The following is a 21,031-nucleotide window of genomic DNA, read 5'->3' as shown; positions in this document are numbered from 1 at the left end:
TTATCTCCTAACAGTTGCTGAATATGACCTACACATGTTGTGACTTGTGAAAATAATTTTTTAGCTGAACTTTCCTATTCATAAGTTGTGGCTGCAAAAAAAAGCCTGCACTGTTCTTTTCCCTTAGTGTCCTCTTTCTTCTTCACACACACTTTTGTGTTTGGCAAACCTCTTTTTTAAACGCACCAAGTTATCTCTGTGTGTTTTATAAAGTGCAATATGCTTGCACATCCATAGGCAACTCTATAGGAGACTGATTTTACTGATTTTATTTGTGGCTTCTCAGACTGGCACTCAATGCTTGAATTAATTTTTTCCTGCTTTTTGTTTCTATTACTTAATGAAAATATGCCCTATCAAAGTTTATTTTTTGGAATGCCATCAAAGTACTTTTTACTTGCAGCATTTTCATTAGTTTATTATCGTAGTATTATTAATAAATATTCTCATTTATTATTTATATTATCGTATGAAAACCTATTTTGCATTTATCTCAGTAGATGCTGGTATCCAGCTTTAATGTTCTATTTTATGGGTTTCTCCATCCTCACGTGTGTGCCAGGTGCTGGAAAAGCAAGTACAAAGACAGGTTCTTGCTCTGTTGCACTTCCTCAGCAAGAGAGGACAGTGAGAAAAGGGGTTCACAGCCAAGCAGTTGCATACATCTGCTCTGAGCAGCCACAATAATTTTGGTATTGTTACAGCTTTTTGATACATATTTCACTGGTGAAATTTTGAACTGATAAATCTTCTTCTTAAGGTGATGGGAGGGCGCTGTGTGTTAAACTGAATCTGTGACCCTTGCCATTTTATGAATAAAAGTGACAAGAAGCCTCTTGCTTCACTCAATAAAATGATCAATCACTGCAGTGATTTACCAATTTCCTATGTCTTTATCTACATCAAGGTTCCCTCTAGGAACATGTGCTGTATCAGTCAGTGAGAAATGTAGAGCAGATACTGGATAGAAATGCAGTTTCCAACAAAAATGCATTCCACCTAGAAATGGATTTTAGGGCAATTTAGTCATCAGGAATGCAGTATTATTAAATCTTATAGCTTTTATTCACATATTTGTTGATATGTTTTCTGGTAATGAGCAGCTTATGTAAGAGTGGTGTAATGATTGTAAATGGAGTTCAGGAAGGGGGTCAGAATCACTGCAGTCTCTTCCTGCTACACAGCACCTAATATCACCTCTATTTGCAAATTCAGTCTAATGACTCATAAGCACAGGAAGCCATAAACAAAAAGCTATAAAAGGAGGGCCCCTGGAATGTACTGGGAAAATATCAGAAATTACCATTTCTGTCCTGTTGCAATGTCTGTCTTAAGGATTATATTAATAATATCAGTACTAAGGGTAATATAATAACAGTAATAGCAGTGTATATCTCCAGGTATGTAGAGCATCCAGAAGGATTCATCTTGTATAGCTTTGGAAGTTTACATTGCAGTGGAGGCTCCTAGTAGATTGTTCATCAGGTCAGGTTTAGATGATAGCTTCAGGATGATACAACTTCTGTTGTGACAGCAACTTAGTTAAAATAAAGTCAAGAAAACTACTTCAGATGTAGAAGCCAATACAATAGGTATGTAAAGATTGGTAAAAGGAATTTCATCTCCAGAGCTAATTGCCATCTCTGGAGTTTCCTAATCAGCTCTCTATAGGGAGTCCTTGTGAGCTCTCAAAAATCCTGGTGCATGTTTTATGTACAGGCACCTTTGTATTTTGGATATGGGTAAGGAGGTGAGAAAATTTCACTTAAATCTGCTGAGGGCCTCAATTCATTAATTGTGCTGTTGATTTCACATGTTACATGGTCAAAATAAGCGCAACTACCATGATTTTCCTTTTTAAAGGCACAGTTGAAGAGATCATTCAAACTTAGTTTCAGCACTCTGGATACTCTGATAGTGACAAGTAAGAAATTTTTAGGATTTATGGTAATACTATGTTTTCTCATCCTAAATAGATGCTCATTAACATACATAATATACATCAATACAGAAATATGTGGATAGTTAAATACACTATTGCAACTGTTTGTCTGGTTCCACTTGGTAGCCTCAAGTTTTTGTCTTCAGGACAGAGTCATTGCTCTAGTAATTCTAAAAAAAGCTATTGTTGGAAGTTATGGGGAAGGAGTCAATCTATTAAGAACAGGAACCAGTGCCTAGTGCTACAAGGTGTATTGAAATGTATATGTTATCTTCAATTTGGTTATGATAATAAGACCTAAGAGTATCTTCTTGGTTTAAAGAGAAGGCAGAGCACTAGACCTGTTATTGAGCAGTCTCGAGGACTAGCTCTGTGTGAATAGTAGGAGTTTAATGTTGATTTCCAAACTATGCCATAGGTGTTTAGAAGATGCATTTTACAACTTTACAAGTTTGAGATTCTGATTTTAATTCATCTCATCTTGCTCTTTTCCTAAATTATTTCAGTGATATCAGTAATAAAACTTGATTTTAGCCACCATTGGACAGATCTGTGGCTGTTTTGCTGAATAGTGTATGAACATACATAAGCATGTTTGTTTCCCTACACTTACTACAAAATTTGAATGAGTGCTGATATGTGCAAATCATTGTCCTCTGTATAAAGATATTTAGAAGCCTGGATGAGTGGAATGTTTATCTATAAAACCAGCCTATTTAAATCCAATTACAGCATCTTGTTTTTTCTATAGTTATGCAAATATATTGCACCTGTACTCTAAACAATGCCTTGCACAAAGTGATGTTGAGATTGGATCACTCATAGCACCTAAGTGCTATTGAGTGATGGTCCTTTATCATGCAGTATAATGTGTTTTATTGATGTGTGTGGTGTGGTAGGTATACATATTTCTTCATTGTAATGTGTGGGCCCAGTATTAGCCAGTAAGAACAATGCATTATGCAAAAAGTAAGAAGAATCTTTTAAAAATGCCTAGTGTATTATCCAAAGGAATTAGCATTTGCTAGATTGCCAGTCAGCCAAGTTTTTACACGAGTTATTGTCATTTTGATTTTCGGATGAGTCACTTGCTACATTGCCCCCAAAGGCACCTCATTATGATTCAGTGCACAGCATATAAAATTGCTCAGGCTTTCGGGGCTCCATGGAAAGCGAGTGGGGGTTGCGGTGGCTCAGCAGCGTTGTGAAGCAGCAGCATTATGCTTAATTGACACCTTTGATGTAGCCCTAAGACAGCACCTGCACCTCCCACTGCTGCTCTGAAGACGTCAGCCTTACGCAGAAAAGGCTTCTGCTTATGAATCCTGCATCGCATTCAGCTCACTCTGTGAGCAGCCCCAGCTATCCTTAACTAATCCCATTGCTTCTCAGTTTGGCTACAGCTTGGCTTAGTACAGAGCAGGAATTTTGCTGCTTGCTCTTATCAGGTTAAACAGTCAGATTTTGTCCATGTTAGAACTCATAGAAGGTAAGTCAAATACCTTGTTGATATCCTTAGTATGCAGATATTCTCCTAAGATTCAGAATCTAGGAATCTGATTGTTCTTTTTGTCCTAGCACTTACAAATGTAGACTCTGATAGAACAGTTGCTTGTTGAAGAGTATTTACATGTATATGTGATAACGCTTTGTAGTGTTTCTGTCAGTGCTTCAGTGTGATTATTATTGATAGCCTCTCGTGTGATTACTTTGTAGTAGAATTCTGTCCTCTGCTGGCATTGTTTTGTTAATTTATTGGATAATGTCATGTGCATGTGAAGATGCTTCTATAAAGATAGGCACTGACATATGTGAAGAAACTTGCTTGTTTGAGAGAGTGCTGCTTTCCTCTAAGTCAGACCGGTGGAGTTATATCCAATTCATTTGCCTCCAGAAAGCCCTTCTGGGTTAAGTCTGAGGTGCTGTTTGGGTCAGATAGTATTGCAAAAATCTCTTCAAATGGTTGAGTCCTCACTCAAAAAGTGAAAAGCAGGCAGCTGATTTGTTCTTGCAAGCAATACTGTGTTTTATTTTTAGTGGGCAGCACTTCAAGCCATAGTTAAATGGAATGAAAAGGTTTATATATTTTGTCTTTTAAGGTTAAAAAAGCACCTTGTTCCCCATTACTTTCAGTAATGGCAGTATTTTACTTTCAGTAAAGTACAGGAACAATACAGTTTAAGAAAACATTATCATGTTCTCTGCCATTGACTAAAGTCTTTTCAGGTTTTATCATTATTTGCTTTCACCCTGTGTAAAAAAATTCCTTCATGAGCCAAAAATCTAAGGAAATAATTATTTTTTGAATTACCTTATTTAATGTTTCAAGCATTAAGCAAAAGCAAATAATTCTGTTCAACAAAGATTTAAGAAAAATGTTGATTTAATTTTTTTTTCCCTTAATAATGCCTTGTATTCATTTATTTCAATTTCTTGTCCTTTTAGTGAATGGAACCCCTGGTAGCCAACTTTCTACTCCCCGCTCTGGGAAGTCTCCAAGCCCATCTCCCACCAGCCCAGGAAGCCTACGGAAACAGAGGGTAAGGAAATAAGGAAACTGATTTCTGAGCATGGCTGGGGAGAATCCAGCATAGCCATTATCCAATAGCCTTCTCCCTTCTGATCCCTTGTGTGTATGTAGAGCTGTAGGGTGGAAGAGCCTGGCTACAATCCTTGTGTTTGTAAAACACCCTGAAGTGGAATACAACTGTTCTGTGTCTGTCAAAATGCTAAGTATGCTGAGAACTGGTTTATCCTTAGGGGAAAAAAACAGAGTTTTTTTCTCTTTTTTCACAAAACTTTTTGTTTGTTTTACTTTCTTTTTCTAAATATTTCACAACTGAAAGAAAATGTCAAAGAAATCTCTTTTGTTCCTAACTTGCTGTGGGCATTGTCACTTGCACAACCTACAGACTGCTTTGATTTTGAAGCAAGGTGAAAGAATGCACTGTGGAATTTAGCTGTGATATCACAGCCTTGTGCAGTGAAGATACTATCAGCACCAAGGCACGTGTCCATCACTTTCCTGGATGAGAGTTGATAGTAGCTGTAGGTTCCCCCTAGTTATCCTGTATGGAGGAATCTACAGTATTCCTAAGCATCCAGAACTAAGCTAATGCCCACGTTACTGCTGTAACTCTCTGATAAAATATTACTCATTCAACCAAAAAGCTCCACATGCTGATAGAATTAATTTTATCTGTTTAAAAGAAATAAGACAGATGTCTATGTATTTTCTGCTGTTTTCTTAACTGTGGTCAGTTCTCAATGAAAGCATCCCTGAGGCAGTAATCTGTATCTCAGACTTGTTTATAAACAGAGTTCGAACACATGCTTTTTCTGCCTTTTCAGTTTTTAAACAAAGATACAATTTCTGTCTCTCAAAATAAGGGGATTTTGTACAAAATTGGCAGTGCTTGACTTTAGGAGCTAGTGCAGACCTGATTACCCAGATACCCAGATCAGGAATAGCTATAGCATGACACGATTCCCTTCTAGCCTGCAGACCCTTCTTCACATCTGATGTATGCCAGGGAGCTGAGGAATGGTGCATGTCCAAGTCTTCCCTCCATCTGGGATACAGCTATCGGTTTCTGCCATGACTTGTTTACAGACTCAGGGCTGACTGTGATCTTGCAGTGTAGGGACAGCCAGTGAGCAGCAGCTCGGAGCCTCGGGGTAGTGTCATGGTTTTCATCATCCGGTACACAGAGAGGAAGGATGTAACTTCCAGCGGGTAAGCTGGTGCTAAAATCTTCTTGAATGCAATGTCTTCCCCACCTGTTTGTTCTTGCTCTCAAGGCTTATTAATGAATCATTAATAAGTCACTGGAGAGGGAACAAAGAGTCTTCCAAATGAATTATACATTGGTGATGTGAGGGCGTCTGTTTAGATGGATGATACCAGTTTACATTGGATTTGCATTTGCAGTAAGGCTGTCTCTTTTCATTGGTAACTTTCCTAAACTTTCTTCTCACCACTGAAGCTTTGCTCTCCACAGTGAAGAAATGTTTTTCTGCTAACGTTTGTGGATGGGTGAGTGGGAGCCATGTGATCAGCACCATTAGACACAAGAGGTTTTCTAGGCACAAGATTTCTGACTTTCAAATGTGAGGAGGAGAGCAGATGGGCCTCTTTTTATGTGTAAGTGTAATAGGATCACCGAGTGGCAGTATTATGGATGCAAAGTGCTATGTAGCAGTAACAAAATCAGACTGCTAACTGTAGAGAAAATAAATATTGAAGTGTACTACAGGATAGATAAGACTAAGATTGTTAGTGAGATGAATTCCCCTCTCCAATATTCATATTCAGTCCTCGTGACTTCTGTAGGGGACCTTTCATGCTTGTCTGGCTTTATTTTAGACAGATTTATTTTTTTTACCTGATGAAACATGGAATATATTCATGTAAAGATAGATTGCAATCGTGTAAAATGCATTGCAATAACATTATTTCGATTACAAAATCAACTCAGAAGTTCAGGGATGGAAACTTAACACTCAGTCTGAGAATTTACTTCATCTGCTTTCATGTTTAGCTTGTGAAGTGAATGAGTTAGAAGTTCAGTGTAAAAACATATGATTGTGTCATTAAAAGTTATAATGTGTATTCCAATGAATAAATAAGGCATTAAGCAGTGCTTGAAAATCATAATTTCCTTGTTAGCAATATAAATTGTGTTCTGTTTAGTCTTAGTACAGATTTTTGTGTCTTTTTATTTAAATTTCACCTAGAGAGGTCATTTTATGTACCATATTGCCATGAACCAAATTTAAACCCAAAATATTTTGTTCTGTCTTCAGTGGCTTCAGCTACAGTGCTGACAAGCCAGTAGCAGGGTGAGGTTTATTCCCTAGGAGATTGCTGAAGTGCTGGTATCTTGTGGTAGACATACAAGGGAGAAGAGATGGATTTCAGTTCCCATCTTGTCCCCTGTGTTGAGAGATGACCTCTTCCTGTCCTGGAGGAAGAGTGTTGGCTGCTGTAGCTGTGAGCTGGAGTTGAAGGTGGTGGCTGGTTTTCTCACTGCTCTGTCTTTCTCTCTTTACCTGCAGTTTGAGGGAGCTACTGCTTTAGAACTGAAATAAGATGCTGGGTCCTGGGGACACCAGCTCAGCTCTGTAATTTGTGGTGTTTTGTGCCTCTCTCTGTGCAGTTAGAGTTACAGGAGTTCCTGTTCTCTCATGGCATCAGGTACATGGGGTGCCCGTGGTAGGTGCTGGGTCTGGAAGGTGATAGGAACATTTCCTCTAGCCTCGCCTGGTTCGCGAATCAATCAGCTCTTCAGCATCCCTATCCATGGCTGTGAGGGAGTTGTAGGCTTGGGACATCATAATGCCCAGGGGTTCTAGGCAGGCTGCCAGTGTTTTTCCTGGAAGTACACCTGAGAGGAGGTCAGGCTTTTGAATCCAGAGGCACCAAAGCAAGATACTTCCACAAAGGTGGGGATTTCTTCCTGGGAATAGTAAAGACCTGTGGAGTGCATTAGGCAGCTTAATATAGGATTTAATCTTTTTACTTACTGACATTTCATCACTCATGTTTTTAAAAAATGAATTCTGGCCTTTGAAGGAAGGCTTTTGATTGATGTGAATAAGGCCAAAAATGTGGCCTTACATACTATTATATGCTTACTGTCTTGTGGTACATACTCAGGAAAACAGTACTCTTGTAACCCTACAGGTAAAATTTTGTACCCTCAAAAGCCAAAATACAAAAAAGATAAAATGTATCCTTTTTCATTTGCATATGTATGTTGGCTGAGTTGTTTCCAGAAATTCAGAAGTCAGTGAAAGTTATATTTTTATAATCTTCTGCGAAACTCAGTCTATATTTGAAGAAAGTAAGATTTGAAAGATTGATTTCATGGGTGTAATTCACGAAGTTGAAAGTGAGCTAGGAACAATTTATCAGCTATCTTAGCTAACTGTCAACCAATTTTCAGCTTCTGAATATTTTAACTAGCAGGCTGTGTGCTGTAGTTACTCTTTCATGCAGTTTAATCATTGCTTTATTCTTAAATAGGAAATTAAGATTCTGGGTTTTAAATTGCTATGAACATAATTAAGTTTTGGAGTTTTTTTCCCAGAGGATTAATACATTTGAAATTCAGGTTTGAAATAACAGATTAAAGTGGAGTTACTGTGTTATCCACACATATAGTTACTACTTCAACAGAGTGCAGTTAACTATGCAGACTCGGAAATGGTGACATGGCATTTAGAAAATAACTTAAGTATTTTTTTCTGTGTTCTTAGAGGTTGCAACCTACAGAATAAAAAAGAGTTAGTTTTAAGGTACTTCTTGACTGATTAGACAGGCTCAATTCTATCTATATATGAATTTTTTGAGTTGTATGTAGCCAAGAAGTCTGATTCATTCAGCAATTTTTGTCTTCTTATAAATCTATGCAAAATAATAAATAGATTCTCCTCATAATTTCAACACACACAGGTCTCTGGCTATTTATGGGTAAGAAAAATTCTTTCAGAAAGGAAAACTTTTTAAGACTTTCGAGTATTTAAAAACAGGTAAATAGCAGAGAAAATGACACTGAAATCTGGTGAATGATTTTGCTTTAAAGCAATCATAGAGTTATGAAAAGAAGTGCAAAAATATTCTCTAAATATTAAAATTCAGAAATACCTTATTTGTTAGTTCTAAATGCATAATTTTTAGTTTTTTTAATATTCAGAAGCAAGAGCAGTCATCTGGGAGATAGTATTCAAAATTTTGGGGTGTTACCCTCTCTAGAAAATACAAAGATTCTTTTTTCCTGTACTATGTATTAGAAATTCCCAAACTGCATATTCTCAAAAGACATTTTAATAATTAACTAGCTAGTTAGTATTCAGAATAAGATGTCTGTTTAAAATTGTTGTCTTGTCTAGATTGTTTGCAACATAATAGAAATGTATCTAAGATCTCTTTTCACTCTGCCAGTCTAATGTCTTGTAATGTGTGTGTATAGATGCCAATTGGCAGAATACACACAGAATAAGCATTCTAGGTTATCAACCCCCCTTTAAGGTACTTAAATCTGTTTTATATCATGCCTACAAGTAAAATATGAATTTGCATTGTTTATTGAGATCACAGTTGGAAATTTGTGAAGCATTCCATTTAGCTGGTCCTTTTTAGTAGTATAGCTTTCAGATTTGTTCATTTATTCTCTCGGTTATCTTACTGTAGTTAAAAAAAAAGCAAAACAAATCCATTCAAGGTCAACCCAAAAGCTGACTCCATCAGCTTTCCCATTCTCATGTTTTTCTTGTACTTTGTCTTACAGGGATCTTTTGTTGCAATTTGTTCATATGTTCTATATGGAAAGAATCCCCCCAAACATCTTTAAGATATCAGAGAATGGCTATGAGATATGCTGGGCTCTGCCCAGTCAGAGCCCCCTCTGAACCGTCAGATATGCTTAAATCACCTTTAAAAAACGGTGCCCTGTCCTCTACCACTTCTCTTTTTTGAGCTTTCATTCCGTGCAATAGTGTGTCTCGAAGAGGGTTGTTGTGCTGTGTAGGTGGGAGAGGGCCATGTATCATCCCATAGCACCTCTGGCACTTGAGGATTGTCTGATCTGTCAGAGGATCAGAGTGTGTTGAAAGAATGAAGTGTACAGATGCACTCAGACTCTCCCTCTGCTGTCATGAGCTGGTTGCTTGGCTACCGGCAGAAAGAGACGGTGATGGGGGGACAAAGTGTAAAACATGCTGTCTTTTTATACGCACACACACGGGCACAGAGGAGCTGTGGGAAAGGAACACCACTGTCAGTACGACATAGGCAACAGCAGTATTCAGTGTCAGCAGCCCAGGGGTCAAATGTTGCTGGATCCATGCTATATCACCAGTGGGTGGCAAGTTTTTATTACCTTATGCATGGTAAGCACTTATTCTGTCCCTGCCAAATGGCCAAAAGGGCAATACATTCCCTTTGAGATTAAATTAATGTTTCCATGTTTCCCAACCATTAAGAGATTCTCCAGAACAGACAAATGCTGTTTGAATAGTGTTTAATAGGAAAGACTCAAAGAAAAAAATAGTTGCCTCTGAGAATATGTTGTGCATTGAAACTTCAGCTTTATTTACTAACCATCTATCTTTTTGATTAAAAAATAATAATATGACATAAAGACAACAATATGAGCATATAGAACATGTGTATTTTGTGTTAAACAATGTCTTCTGGTCCACAGTAACAAAAAGAATATAAGACAGTTGCAGTGCAACAAATCAAACAGAATAAACAAATCTATACTGCACTTCATCTTACAGGACCTGTATCGCCCACTCTCTTCGGATGATATGGATTCAGTAGGAGACTCAGTGTAAAAGAGAAAATGGAACAATGTTTATGGTTTGTGATTTGATGAAGGTTTAACATTTTTAAAGAAAATAGCTGCTAATTTACAGTAATAGTGAATCGCACAAAAGAGTTTTGCATATTTAATAATAACAACATGGGGCCAAATTAATTCTAGTGTGTGGGGGTATTTTTTGGCTTTATCACTGCATTTTAATGCAAGAATTTGTAATGAATGAGCCATTGAATATGTCCATCAACTCCAGAACAGCATTGTGCATACTTAAAGGCACAAAGATTGGATAAGGTGAATTTAACGCACAAATACATAGTGGGCACATTTATGAATAGCACTATTTTTATCATCGAAGGTACTGATTATATGTTCTGTTTTTACCGTATCTATCTTTATTCATTTTGATATGAACAGTTAATGGGTACTTTGCTTTTACCAACGAATAGGTAAAATGCAGAGAAGAAAAAACCTGCCATATTAAACTGCTTGCACCACGCTGTCTGATCCCAACACGCACATTTGAAACACCCTTACTTTAATCTTTTTATCCAAATGAAAGGAAAGTGAAGAAATCCTGTGTGGTCACAGGACGAAAGTAATTCTTTCAAACCAGTGTTCAAATTCTCTTCACTGCCTTGCCATCCGATGGCTGTAAACAGAAGGGTGTTCACAGGCATTATGAATGTTTTACCTGACGAGAGCTGTTAGTGCTGATCATCCATGTGTTGCAAGCAAATGGGGACAGATTTCTGACCGAGCAAATACGAGGGCCTGCTGTCTAGCAGCATCATCTGACATACATTTGATGACATCTCTTGGAAAAATGTATTTTACCTGAGAAAGTAGTTGATTATATTCACTTATGTTAAGAATGGGAACATCATTTTCTATTCCCTATAAGAAGACATTTTGTGCATTTTAAAAAGAAGGCCAAAAGAAATGGTGATACTGTAAATCATCCTCCTATTGACCTAATATTTCTGTTTTCGCAGTATCTAGAGGTGCTCTTTTTATACAGCATGAATATGCAAAACTCCTTTAGTGTTAAAGTAGGTCATACATTAGAACCAGTTGCTTAACAAATATCTACTAATTTTCCTTTGTTTTCTGCTGCTTTATTGTGAGAATCTTAGTGTATTTAATTTACATAATAGCAATATTTCCCATCGTACGTTGTATTAAAGTCCATAGTAGTGATCACACACTTTTGCAGACTTATACCTTTCCTTTAATTTTGTCAAATACTAATAATTTAAGAATTAGAAATCAGCGTGTTTCTGATTCTCAGCAAAAATCTATAGAGGTTATATTTTTGAGCTATTTAGTGATGATTTAATATATTTTGAAATCAGGAAAATTTACTTAATTGAAGAAAAGGTTTAGCTGCCACATGCCAACTTCTAAATGTAGTGAAATAATTCCTTTATATTGATTTGTCCATATAAAACTCAGCAAATGGAAATTGTTGGCATGTGATGTTATGGCTTTACTGGATCAACATAATTTTCTTTACAGAGGATGTTTGCAAAAGAAATAAAAGGGCAGCAGAATACAAAACTTACCTTCTCTGTTTCCAATATGTGGTTCCAGTATCACCTGGAGGGAAAGTCATTGGTCTGGCAGGTTTGCTGAAGCAGTCAGGTCATTCCCTTTTGAAATGCATGTTTTGCCATTCCTGCCTCAGACTTCAATCTAAAACTGTTCCCAGCCATAAAAACAGTCCATCCCTCACCCCATACCATAATGCATAGGCTGCCCTGTTCTACTGAAAAAGTTTACAGCTGTGAAGTTACTTGCATTTTTGGTTGTTATGAGGGAATGTCTTTGCAAAATGTATTACTTGATCCTGATAAGGGCATATTATATAAAGGTGCATTGGAATCAATTTCCAAACATTCAGGCAACTAGACCAGATTGAGCAAAATACTTACTGACATTTTAAAAATTGTTTTTTTCCTCTAAAGAAAATAAATTCCAGGAATTTTATTTTCCCTCCCTTCTCCCATATAGGCTACTGCTGCTTCAGGCAGTTTATTAAGACTGTTCTGCACAGGGAGTACAGATTGCCAGCAAACCTGAATCCCACAGCTTTGCTTAGCTGTGGAAAAGAAAAATGGACCTTATATCAGTAATTGTTATCATAGTGAGTTCTCCATCAAGACTGTTTTAAAAAAAATTATGCTAGTCCATAACATTTAATCCTTTCAACATATGACTTGTATTAAGGGGCTATTCAGGGGCAAGACGTATCATTAATATTTCATTTTAGGAATGGAAGTCCCTTAGAGATTGAAAAGGTACACTGTTTATAGACTTTGAGATCCTTTTTTGTGTGGAATGTAATTCCCATTATACATGAGCAGAAATGAAATGTTTCTTTTGAGCAAGACCAGAAGGTTTCAGTTTATGGGTGGAACTGAAATTGTGTTCCTTGATGCTGTAATTCTGCTTGCAACAGCACAGGTTTTAGTTTGTTCCTAGATTTCATCAACTGCATTAAATAATAGAATAGCTTAAGCAACTTTATAGTGTTTGAACCTCTAAAAGTTCTTTGTATGCTGCATTATTTGTGCCTACTCCAAGGTGATTATGATGTAGCTAAAGAGTCTTGTATAGATTGTGAAAGCTTTGCTTCCCTTTGAGCTTTATGAATACTTGTGATTATTTCCCTAATGCTTTCTGCAACTTTGTTTCATTTTGTTTTTTAAATCTCTTTTCTTCTTTTGTGCAACAAGCAGTTCACATGTGAAGCACAGAATGTGTATGTTTATATTTACATGCACATGCACACGTACATAGATTAATGGCTTTGGAACCCATGCGCTGTTACGTCACATTTGTGACTTTAAACAAATAAATGGGGAAAATGTTTTAACAGGAGGATGCTCGTCTGGTGGGAGTCACTACAGCTCTGTTAAAGTTGGTGGAGCTGCACCAACCATTACTTGCTGAGCAGCTACCCCAAGGAATTCTGTACAGTTTTAAGAGACCACATCTATGAACAAGGGCTAATTTCAAACTGAAAACCAGAAGTTAGTGGCAAGCCCATCATTAACTCAAGGTGGGAAGGATAGAACCTTACGCACAAATACATACACACACAGACAAAACATTAATCCTAAACTGAAAATTGAAATTTGAATATTGGAAATGGTATTCTTTTGACATGTTCAGTCTTATGCCTTCTCTTAAATGGTGCTGTTCTGAAGTACATTAAGTTATGCAAAATTAGAAGTTCTTTTGTTGAAATAATTAAATCTTTAGCATTCATTATGCAATGTGAAAATTGCTTCCCAATTTGTAAAATAATTCAGAGACAGAACATTATATGTAATTATTTTTCTCTTCAGTTCATTTTCACAGGGCATATTTGGCTGAATGATAAAAATTCTGGGGTATTAATATTGTGGCTATAAATGTATATTACAAGAAAGGATATATAAAGTTCCTACAAAGCACCCGAGAAGAACAACTGGATTGAGATTGTGTGGAATAAAAATTGAGATAAATAATTGTGTTTTCTTCCGCAGCTTCATAATTCACACTGCTGTGTGAACTTTATATAGTGCATACATTACAAAAATGCACTCTGAATGTAAAATGAATTAACAATAATATAAAGAACCTCTGATCAATCCAAGTTTACTGTTTCTGTCAAAAATGTAGAGAAATTAACAGACAGAAAATCTTTATGGTGCTAAATTACCTCATCACTTGATGAATACATAGATTAATGTTGTCTGTGCTTTTTTTTATATCTGGTTAATGGTACGCAACCAAATACAAGATCGGTTTTTATTTAATCTTCACTTTCAGCTCTATCTGCTAGTGACAAGAGCTTGTAACTATGAGTGATGAAAAGTAACTTTGCAAAGCACAGACAGCAATACCTTTACATGCAGAGCAAAGCAATCAAGTGGTTGTCCCTCTCTTTGGAAATGAGTGTGCTTCCCCCAGGAAAGCCCTTCCATCCAGAAACCGGGGTCTGCCGAGCAGAGCTGGGGCTGCTCTGAGCTGTGCTTGCTGCCATGACAATTTTGGCCGGCTCAGCTGGCCTGTCTCCAGCTGGCAGCTGCCCCCAGGCAGGCAGTGGGTCCGTGGGTGACACCTGAGCTGTGTCCGCGCAGGGCTGAGCGCGCGCTCGTGCTCCTGCGCGGTTCTGTTTCTGTGTCCCTGGTCGCGCATGGTGGTTGTCCTCCCGTTCGCTCCAATTAACCCTCAGCGGTGAAGTGTGAAGAAAGCTGTACTATATTCAGCGTGTCCTTGTTGTCTGGTGTTATATGGGTAATTAGGTTGTGGTTTGCCCTGCAATACAGTGTTTTGGAATTTGGGCTCTAGTGAAAGAGGAGCTAACAATGTTTGTGTTAAGGCCTCTTCGTTTTCTTAGTTGCACTATGATATTGTAAATATTGGCACATTTACAACATAAGTTTAAGATTTTACAAAGTTATGCATACAATTATTTTTTTTAATGAAAAGTGCTTGGATATTTGCTTTTAAAAATATACCATTTTTTGTATTCATGTGATGCAGGAAACCAAAAAGAAAGCTGTTGATTTATCAACAAAACATGTAAACCTTGCAAAATAAATACCGATGAATGTTTTGTTTCTTATAATCAGCTGACGAAAATCACCTTCATTTTTGTGCCATTGTTTCATCATACTGTATTGTACTTGTGTTTCATATTTGACCATGTCATCCTGGTTGCAATTTTGCTAGATTTAACATTAATGTAGATTCTTGTAAGTGATGTAATAAATATATATTAAAAATACATACTGTTCAGAGAATTTATTTTGGAAACATGATTAACAGGCTTTAATTCTTGCAGTTGGTGTTGCTTGCTCATTTTGGATCAACATTGTCCATCTAGTCTTAGTGTAAGCATATGGGATTCATGCATCCTAATGGGTTACTTTACACAGTAGATGCATTCAGTGTCTTTTCTTTAGCAATAAACTCAGGGCTTTAGTGTGCAGATAGAAAAAATGCTTCAAGGAGGAATTTGGTTTGTTGTGGGTGTTGTGAAGACAGTAAATATAACTGCCTGGAATTGCTTATGGGTAAATTTGTGTGCACATGATGGGCTAGATTTGAAGCCTGAAGTGGGGAATTAGTAGAATATCCAAAGCAAGGTACCAGCTCCCTACCAACAGCCTGAGCCCTAGCAGCACTTCCCCTAAGACAAACATTAGGGAAAATATGCTTGTGAAAAGCTAATAGTACTGAAACATACCTGGTGTGTTTTAAAATAATACCTAATTTTGTGATACATTTTTCCACTCTTTAAAAATGCATATCCACATATCCGTAGCCTAGTTTTATTTCTTGTTTGGCAGGGATGGGGGAAGAGAGATGTTACAAATTCTGACATGTCATCTGCCAGCCTGCTGCTTCAGCTGATGTTCCTGGAGGAAACTGTGGGCTTGATAAAAGTTCTAGTTTTGAAATGCCCTTGTTTGCTGGTAAATAGTTCTGCCTAAAAAAGGTGTAGACACCTGGAAAGGAAAAGAATATGAGTGAAATGGGGAACAGTAAGAAACAAAATAACTGAGGTTTCTGTCTCTATCAAGAAACAGTTAAAAATACCAGGAGAGCTTTTAAAATACAACTAAATAATTTAAAGTGAAGTGGTTATTTTGCTGTGCCCTTAATGAGGTGAAAGAAATAAGAACTCCTTTAGGTTGGTAGCTTTTCAATTTTTATTCTGTAGTTGAGTAGAAAATTTTACCTGTGTATAACTTTAGAAGAGGTAAAAGGAAACTTTCACATTGCATCACATGTAACTTTTAATGTTAACCTCAATAAGGATACAAAAATGACAGTAATAACTTCCGATACCATAAATCTGATATTTCACTTTTTATATCATCAATCTTTTCTGAATGATGTCAAAGGGTGAGTGAGCCTAGAGTGAATTATGGCTCAACTTTGGAAGCAGCTGTTAGGAACTAGTGGAGGTTAGATTTATATTTATTGTTAAATACCATGTAGGAAACAATATTAGTCTTTCTGAATTGTCTTGTTACACAAATCAAATGAGTGTATAAGCATCCAATGCTGCAGCTTAGTTAGGAGATCTTAATAAAACAAAGTGCTTCAAGCTTGCAAATTTAACTTCAGTCTGTCAGCTCCATTCTGTTGCAAACTCTCCCATTTGTCACTCTATCCCTCAAAGAAGAAAACCAACACAAGACCCTGATAATACGCCAGATAATTGCTTGTGTCATTTGAACTTATCTCTTCTCCAAGCTGTGTAAATCCTGAATTGCATAAATGAACAGCCACAAAAAAATAATTTCCCTGTGTAGGGCCTCTCTCAAGTCAAGTGTCTAACAAAACAGGGCAGGATGTAGAATTGTGAATAAATTTGTAAGCAGGTTTGCATACATTTTTTACTGTTCCTTTCCAGATGAAACACTTTATAAATAAATTTGAATCTGATGTGCCAGTTTAGTGCAGTGTCCAAACTGGAAAACAATTGCATCATTTCTCTTTCGATGATTGAACTCCATTAGTTTCCATTCTTTCAGCATGAAGATTGTGGATTTCATGTTTCTTCATGAAGTAATTTTTTTGCCAACTCTGTACTGTTTACATGAAAACTTTTTTTCCCTGACTCAGCTGACTGTGCATAAAAATGTAAGGTTAAACAAAAGAAAATCAAAAACATTTTTCACTGGATATAGTTGGGAGAGGGAACTTCCGTGTAACCCTTTACTTCTCTGGAAGTTGAATAATAAAAAAAATCCGTTTATCTTCTTCAAAGTTACATCAAAATGTATTACTTTATTGTTTTAAATCAGCTGTCCTCTGCTTTTGTTCTCTTGTAATGTACCATTTTGCTGTTCATTGACTCACTTATTTCTTGCTTAACACTGTTAAGTATTATGGGAATTTTTTTGTCTCCTTCAAAATCTTTAAAAGCTAATACCTGTACTGGATGATTGTCTTTATTTTACCATTATTCACGATCATCTTTATGCAAAGGAGCTGAGCCTGTCAGGAAGCCATGACAGCTGCCTTGCAAAGGTTGTTTTATAACCAGACTGAACACTAGTATGGGCTCCAAAAGAGGTGAGCGTGGGGGCTAAATGCTTAGTTTTGGTTTTAAAGCTATTTTTTCCTTACTGAGTTGAACTTCATCTTACACATATTACTGATATGCTTATCTTTTTGTATTTTTTTAAAGATTCTGTAGAGTTCTTTGGAGTGGGTACATCTTAGGAGGCATAATTTAAAGACATTAATAATTCCCTTCTCCTGAGCCTCCTTCCTGAATTTACACTTTGTTTACTAATTTTAATTCTCACTTCATTAAGACAGCTTCTAAAAGAGTAGAGCTTTTCATGGGATCCAAACTTAGCATTGCACCTGTGTGCTTTTCTGTTACTCACATTTCATCCAGATGCTTCCTTCGTACTGGAAAAATACAAAGGAATCTATTGTTGAGAGACGTTGTAGACTCCACATGTGCTAAGAAAGGTTTTGAGAGGTTTAGAAAATAGAATGCAGTGTTTGGGGTTTCAGATTCAGGAATCTGAATTGCACTAACAAACTTTCTAGTCATACTTATTTAAGTCTCTTTTCATAACTGCTGGCACTAGTAGTCCACAAGAATAATTCCTGCTGTTTATTTGGAACGGGATTTTAAGATTAATTTAGGACAAAGGTGAGTATCAGGAGAGAGGAGACATTACAGTAATTTTTATTTTGCTGCTTTTTTTTTTCATGAATTTAGCACAGTTTGCACTGAGATAAATCTATTTACCAAACAGTTGCAAAATAAATCTCCAGGTGAGAACATGGCTGAAACTCTATAGTGCTAATGTTTCCATTCACATCAGTGAGGTGTGTGGTGTGCTGGCCTTCTGTTATATAAACCTGAATAGGATCTGAAATCCTTACACCAAAGACCTGATTTTTTTATGCTGTTGCTTTTATGAAGGTGTGCCATAAAACTGGCCATGTGCTGGCAACCTGTGCAACTGGACCCCTTTAAATCTGCGTGAAAGTGATGACATTCCAAGCACCTCAGCATCTCTTAAAATTAAACCAGCTAATTACATTAAAGTCTGTGTGTTGAAGAGATTATACTCTTGCTAAGGGTTTGTTTTCCCCCTCCCCATCTGCAAGATCCCTGATGGGGTCCACATCTGTGAGAGCAACAGTGCGCACGACAGACTGCCTCACTATTGGCAAGCCAACTGGAAGGAACGCTGAGACCCACAAGGATTGCTGGACCCGCAGGGCTCTCAGCTTGTGAGAACAGCCAGCTAATTAAAGGCTAAATAAATGAAATCTCTTTCTAGCTGAAGTAAAGATAAATAAATAAATGCCTGCGTGTTGTTGGAGAGGGCCGAATAAAGATGAAAATATTTGAGTCATGTTTATCGTTTATCCAGTAACATCTCTTTAATTGTGAAAAGGGTGCTGCCAGCAGACTTGGTAAATATGTGCAAATGTCCACTTCCTGATTTATTTTCAATCTGTTCTTTTAATAGGAGGGGTTCAGCAAAGGTAATGAAGAGTATGTTTTGATATATTTTTCAATAATTACTTAAAGTTTTATAAGTCTCAGTGTGTATTTTTAGCACATCTTCCTAGCTACTGCTTCCTTGTCACTAGCAAGTTCTGCCTCCGTGCCAATGCTTCGCAGGCTGATGTCACCAAAGGGGCTGTATGCTTTGTTGGCAGACTAGTGGTATGTTGTATGCTACTAATGCATTATTTCAGTTCTTCTGTTAACAAATAACATTTTAACCTTCCCATCTTTAACAGTGCCAATAAGAAAAGAAGTAGAGCCACTTAAAACGTCAGTATGAAGTAAATTTTTTCCTTTAAAATTTTAAATTTTCTGTGGGCCGCTTTTTTTCTCAGTCTATTAGACTAAACCTAGGTTAAATACATGTTTAAGGAGTTTGCCCAAGACATATTTAGGAGTCAATTTAATTTCACTCATGTGTAGACCATTAAGATTATTTGTATTTAAATTGGAGCACTTGCTAAAATGCTTTGTTTAAATGAGCCTTTGAAGATATCTAGTTTTGGAAGGACTGAGCAATTGCATTTCTCAGCTAAGCCTTAGTTTAAGGTCCTTGAAAAATTCAGTCCTCAAATAAAAATTTGAATGTCTCTAGGTACCCATTCTGAGAAGATGTGGCTGCTGAGTTAGGTCTTGATTTTCACATCTGCCGTTCTCACAGATGAGAGCAATGACTGCAAGACTGTAAAGAAACCACCAGGATGCTTGAAGGAAGCTGCAGTGCTATGCAGTCAGCAGCCTTGACTTGACATCTACTTAAAAGTGTAATCTCACTATTTAAAGTGAAAAAAAATGAAAAAAAAAAGTAGCTGTTAGATAATCTCTTGAAAATCTAACACTAACCTTTTTGTGATTGTACTCCTTAAATGTTGTAATGATTCATTCCTGATCATAGAAGTAATAAATATTAATCATGTTTAAATTGTAATTCCTTACAGAAAATAGTGTGAGAGGGAAAATTAGTATGAAATTGAATGTCTGTTCTAGGAAAACAAACACAGCAGAATGAGTAGAGAGAACATGTTTTTCTGCTTATTTTACAAGCAGGACTGTAAAGGAAACAATTCTCTCATTACATGTGTACAAAAATAGGCTTTGTGACTGACTTCTCCAGGCATGAGAACTCCTAGCATTTCCCCGTTACCTTGATCCACATCTGCTCATTTGTTCAAAAATGAACCAGAGGTAAGTTTTTATTGGGATGTCACACAGAGTTTAGTACAGGAATGGAACATATATAAACACGTCCTGACCATGAAACAAGAACAGCAGTATCTTAGCAAACTGCATAAAATCATTCAGTGCTGACTTCTGTTGTCAAGAGGCAACAAAAACAGTCCAAAAACTGATTAATGCATTCTTCAATTCTGGTCAAAGCTCAGAAGAATTACTTGCCTGGATGAAAAGAGGGAGCTGGGGTTGATTAAAGGAAACAAGGGCAAAGAATCTCATGGTAAATGGGATGTGCAAGCTCTCAGGATTTTTTAGTGAAAAATAGGCCAAGTTCAGACTTTGTCTAAGTCATCTGACCTTTGTTGTGGGAGAAATTAAAAGTTATTCTGTTCAAATGAACTCAGCATACTGGCCAGATTTTAAGTCTGCTGACTGCGTTTTCCCTGGCTTGGTACTCAGCAAATATCCAAACTGCTGGAACTTCAGTTACTCTTGCTCCAGTCATGAACTGTGTTCTGCAGTGTCAGACAAAAGAAATAATTCCAAAATAGTTGTATTTAATTTGTAAAGTGGATTGGCACCAAGATTGTGGGCATCTAAATACCTTGCAGACACTTATAAGGAAGTGATAGTGTTAGTTACGTGAAGTACAGCCTGCAATCTATGTATTATACAGATTGAAGAAGATAATGAAATACCGCAGCACTTTCAGCATGTGAATGATGTGAACCCAAGAAAGTTTTAGTTTTGCAACTCCTCTGAATATTTTTCACTTAAGTTGTAATAGGAGAACTGGAGGAAGTGCTTAGTTTGGCTTTAAGTTTGAAGGGGCACCATTATATTTGTAGCTTCTTCTGGCTTCCTCTGAAGATAGGAAATCCTGAAGATGAGGTATAATTGTTTTGCACCACAAGATAAAAGTTTTGGATGAAATCCAGTCCATCTCAAATGTCTGTGTAGCTTCATCCATCTAGATGCATGATGAAGCAGTTTTCCTAAAGTCTGTAGGTTGAAGTATGAAGCAGGTTTCCTAAAGTC

General features: G+C 36.9%; 1 protein-coding gene across 4 annotated transcripts in view; it reads left to right on the top strand.

Annotated features, from left to right (window-relative positions):
• The window catches only part of DCLK1 (doublecortin like kinase 1), a 233,325-nt gene that overhangs the window by 164,072 nt on the left and 48,222 nt on the right, over window positions 1-21,031 (top strand). For 2 of the 4 annotated variants that reach the window (XM_059466638.1, XM_059466639.1), the window contains exon 6: window positions 4,388-4,482. In XM_059466638.1, coding sequence (XP_059322621.1) covers window positions 4,388-4,482 — 95 coding nt within the window. Of the gene's footprint in view, window positions 1-3,273; window positions 3,432-4,387; window positions 4,483-10,228; window positions 15,050-21,031 lie in introns of those variants that run through there. The other 2 variants (XM_059466641.1, XM_059466640.1) reach the window with 2 other exon arrangements.

This window comes from Ammospiza nelsoni, chromosome 2 (genome assembly GCF_027579445.1).
Source record: "Ammospiza nelsoni isolate bAmmNel1 chromosome 2, bAmmNel1.pri, whole genome shotgun sequence".
Taxonomy (NCBI): domain Eukaryota; kingdom Metazoa; phylum Chordata; class Aves; order Passeriformes; family Passerellidae; genus Ammospiza; species Ammospiza nelsoni.
Note: the sequence above shows the minus strand (reverse complement) of the source record. Positions and strands in the feature narration are given on the sequence as shown.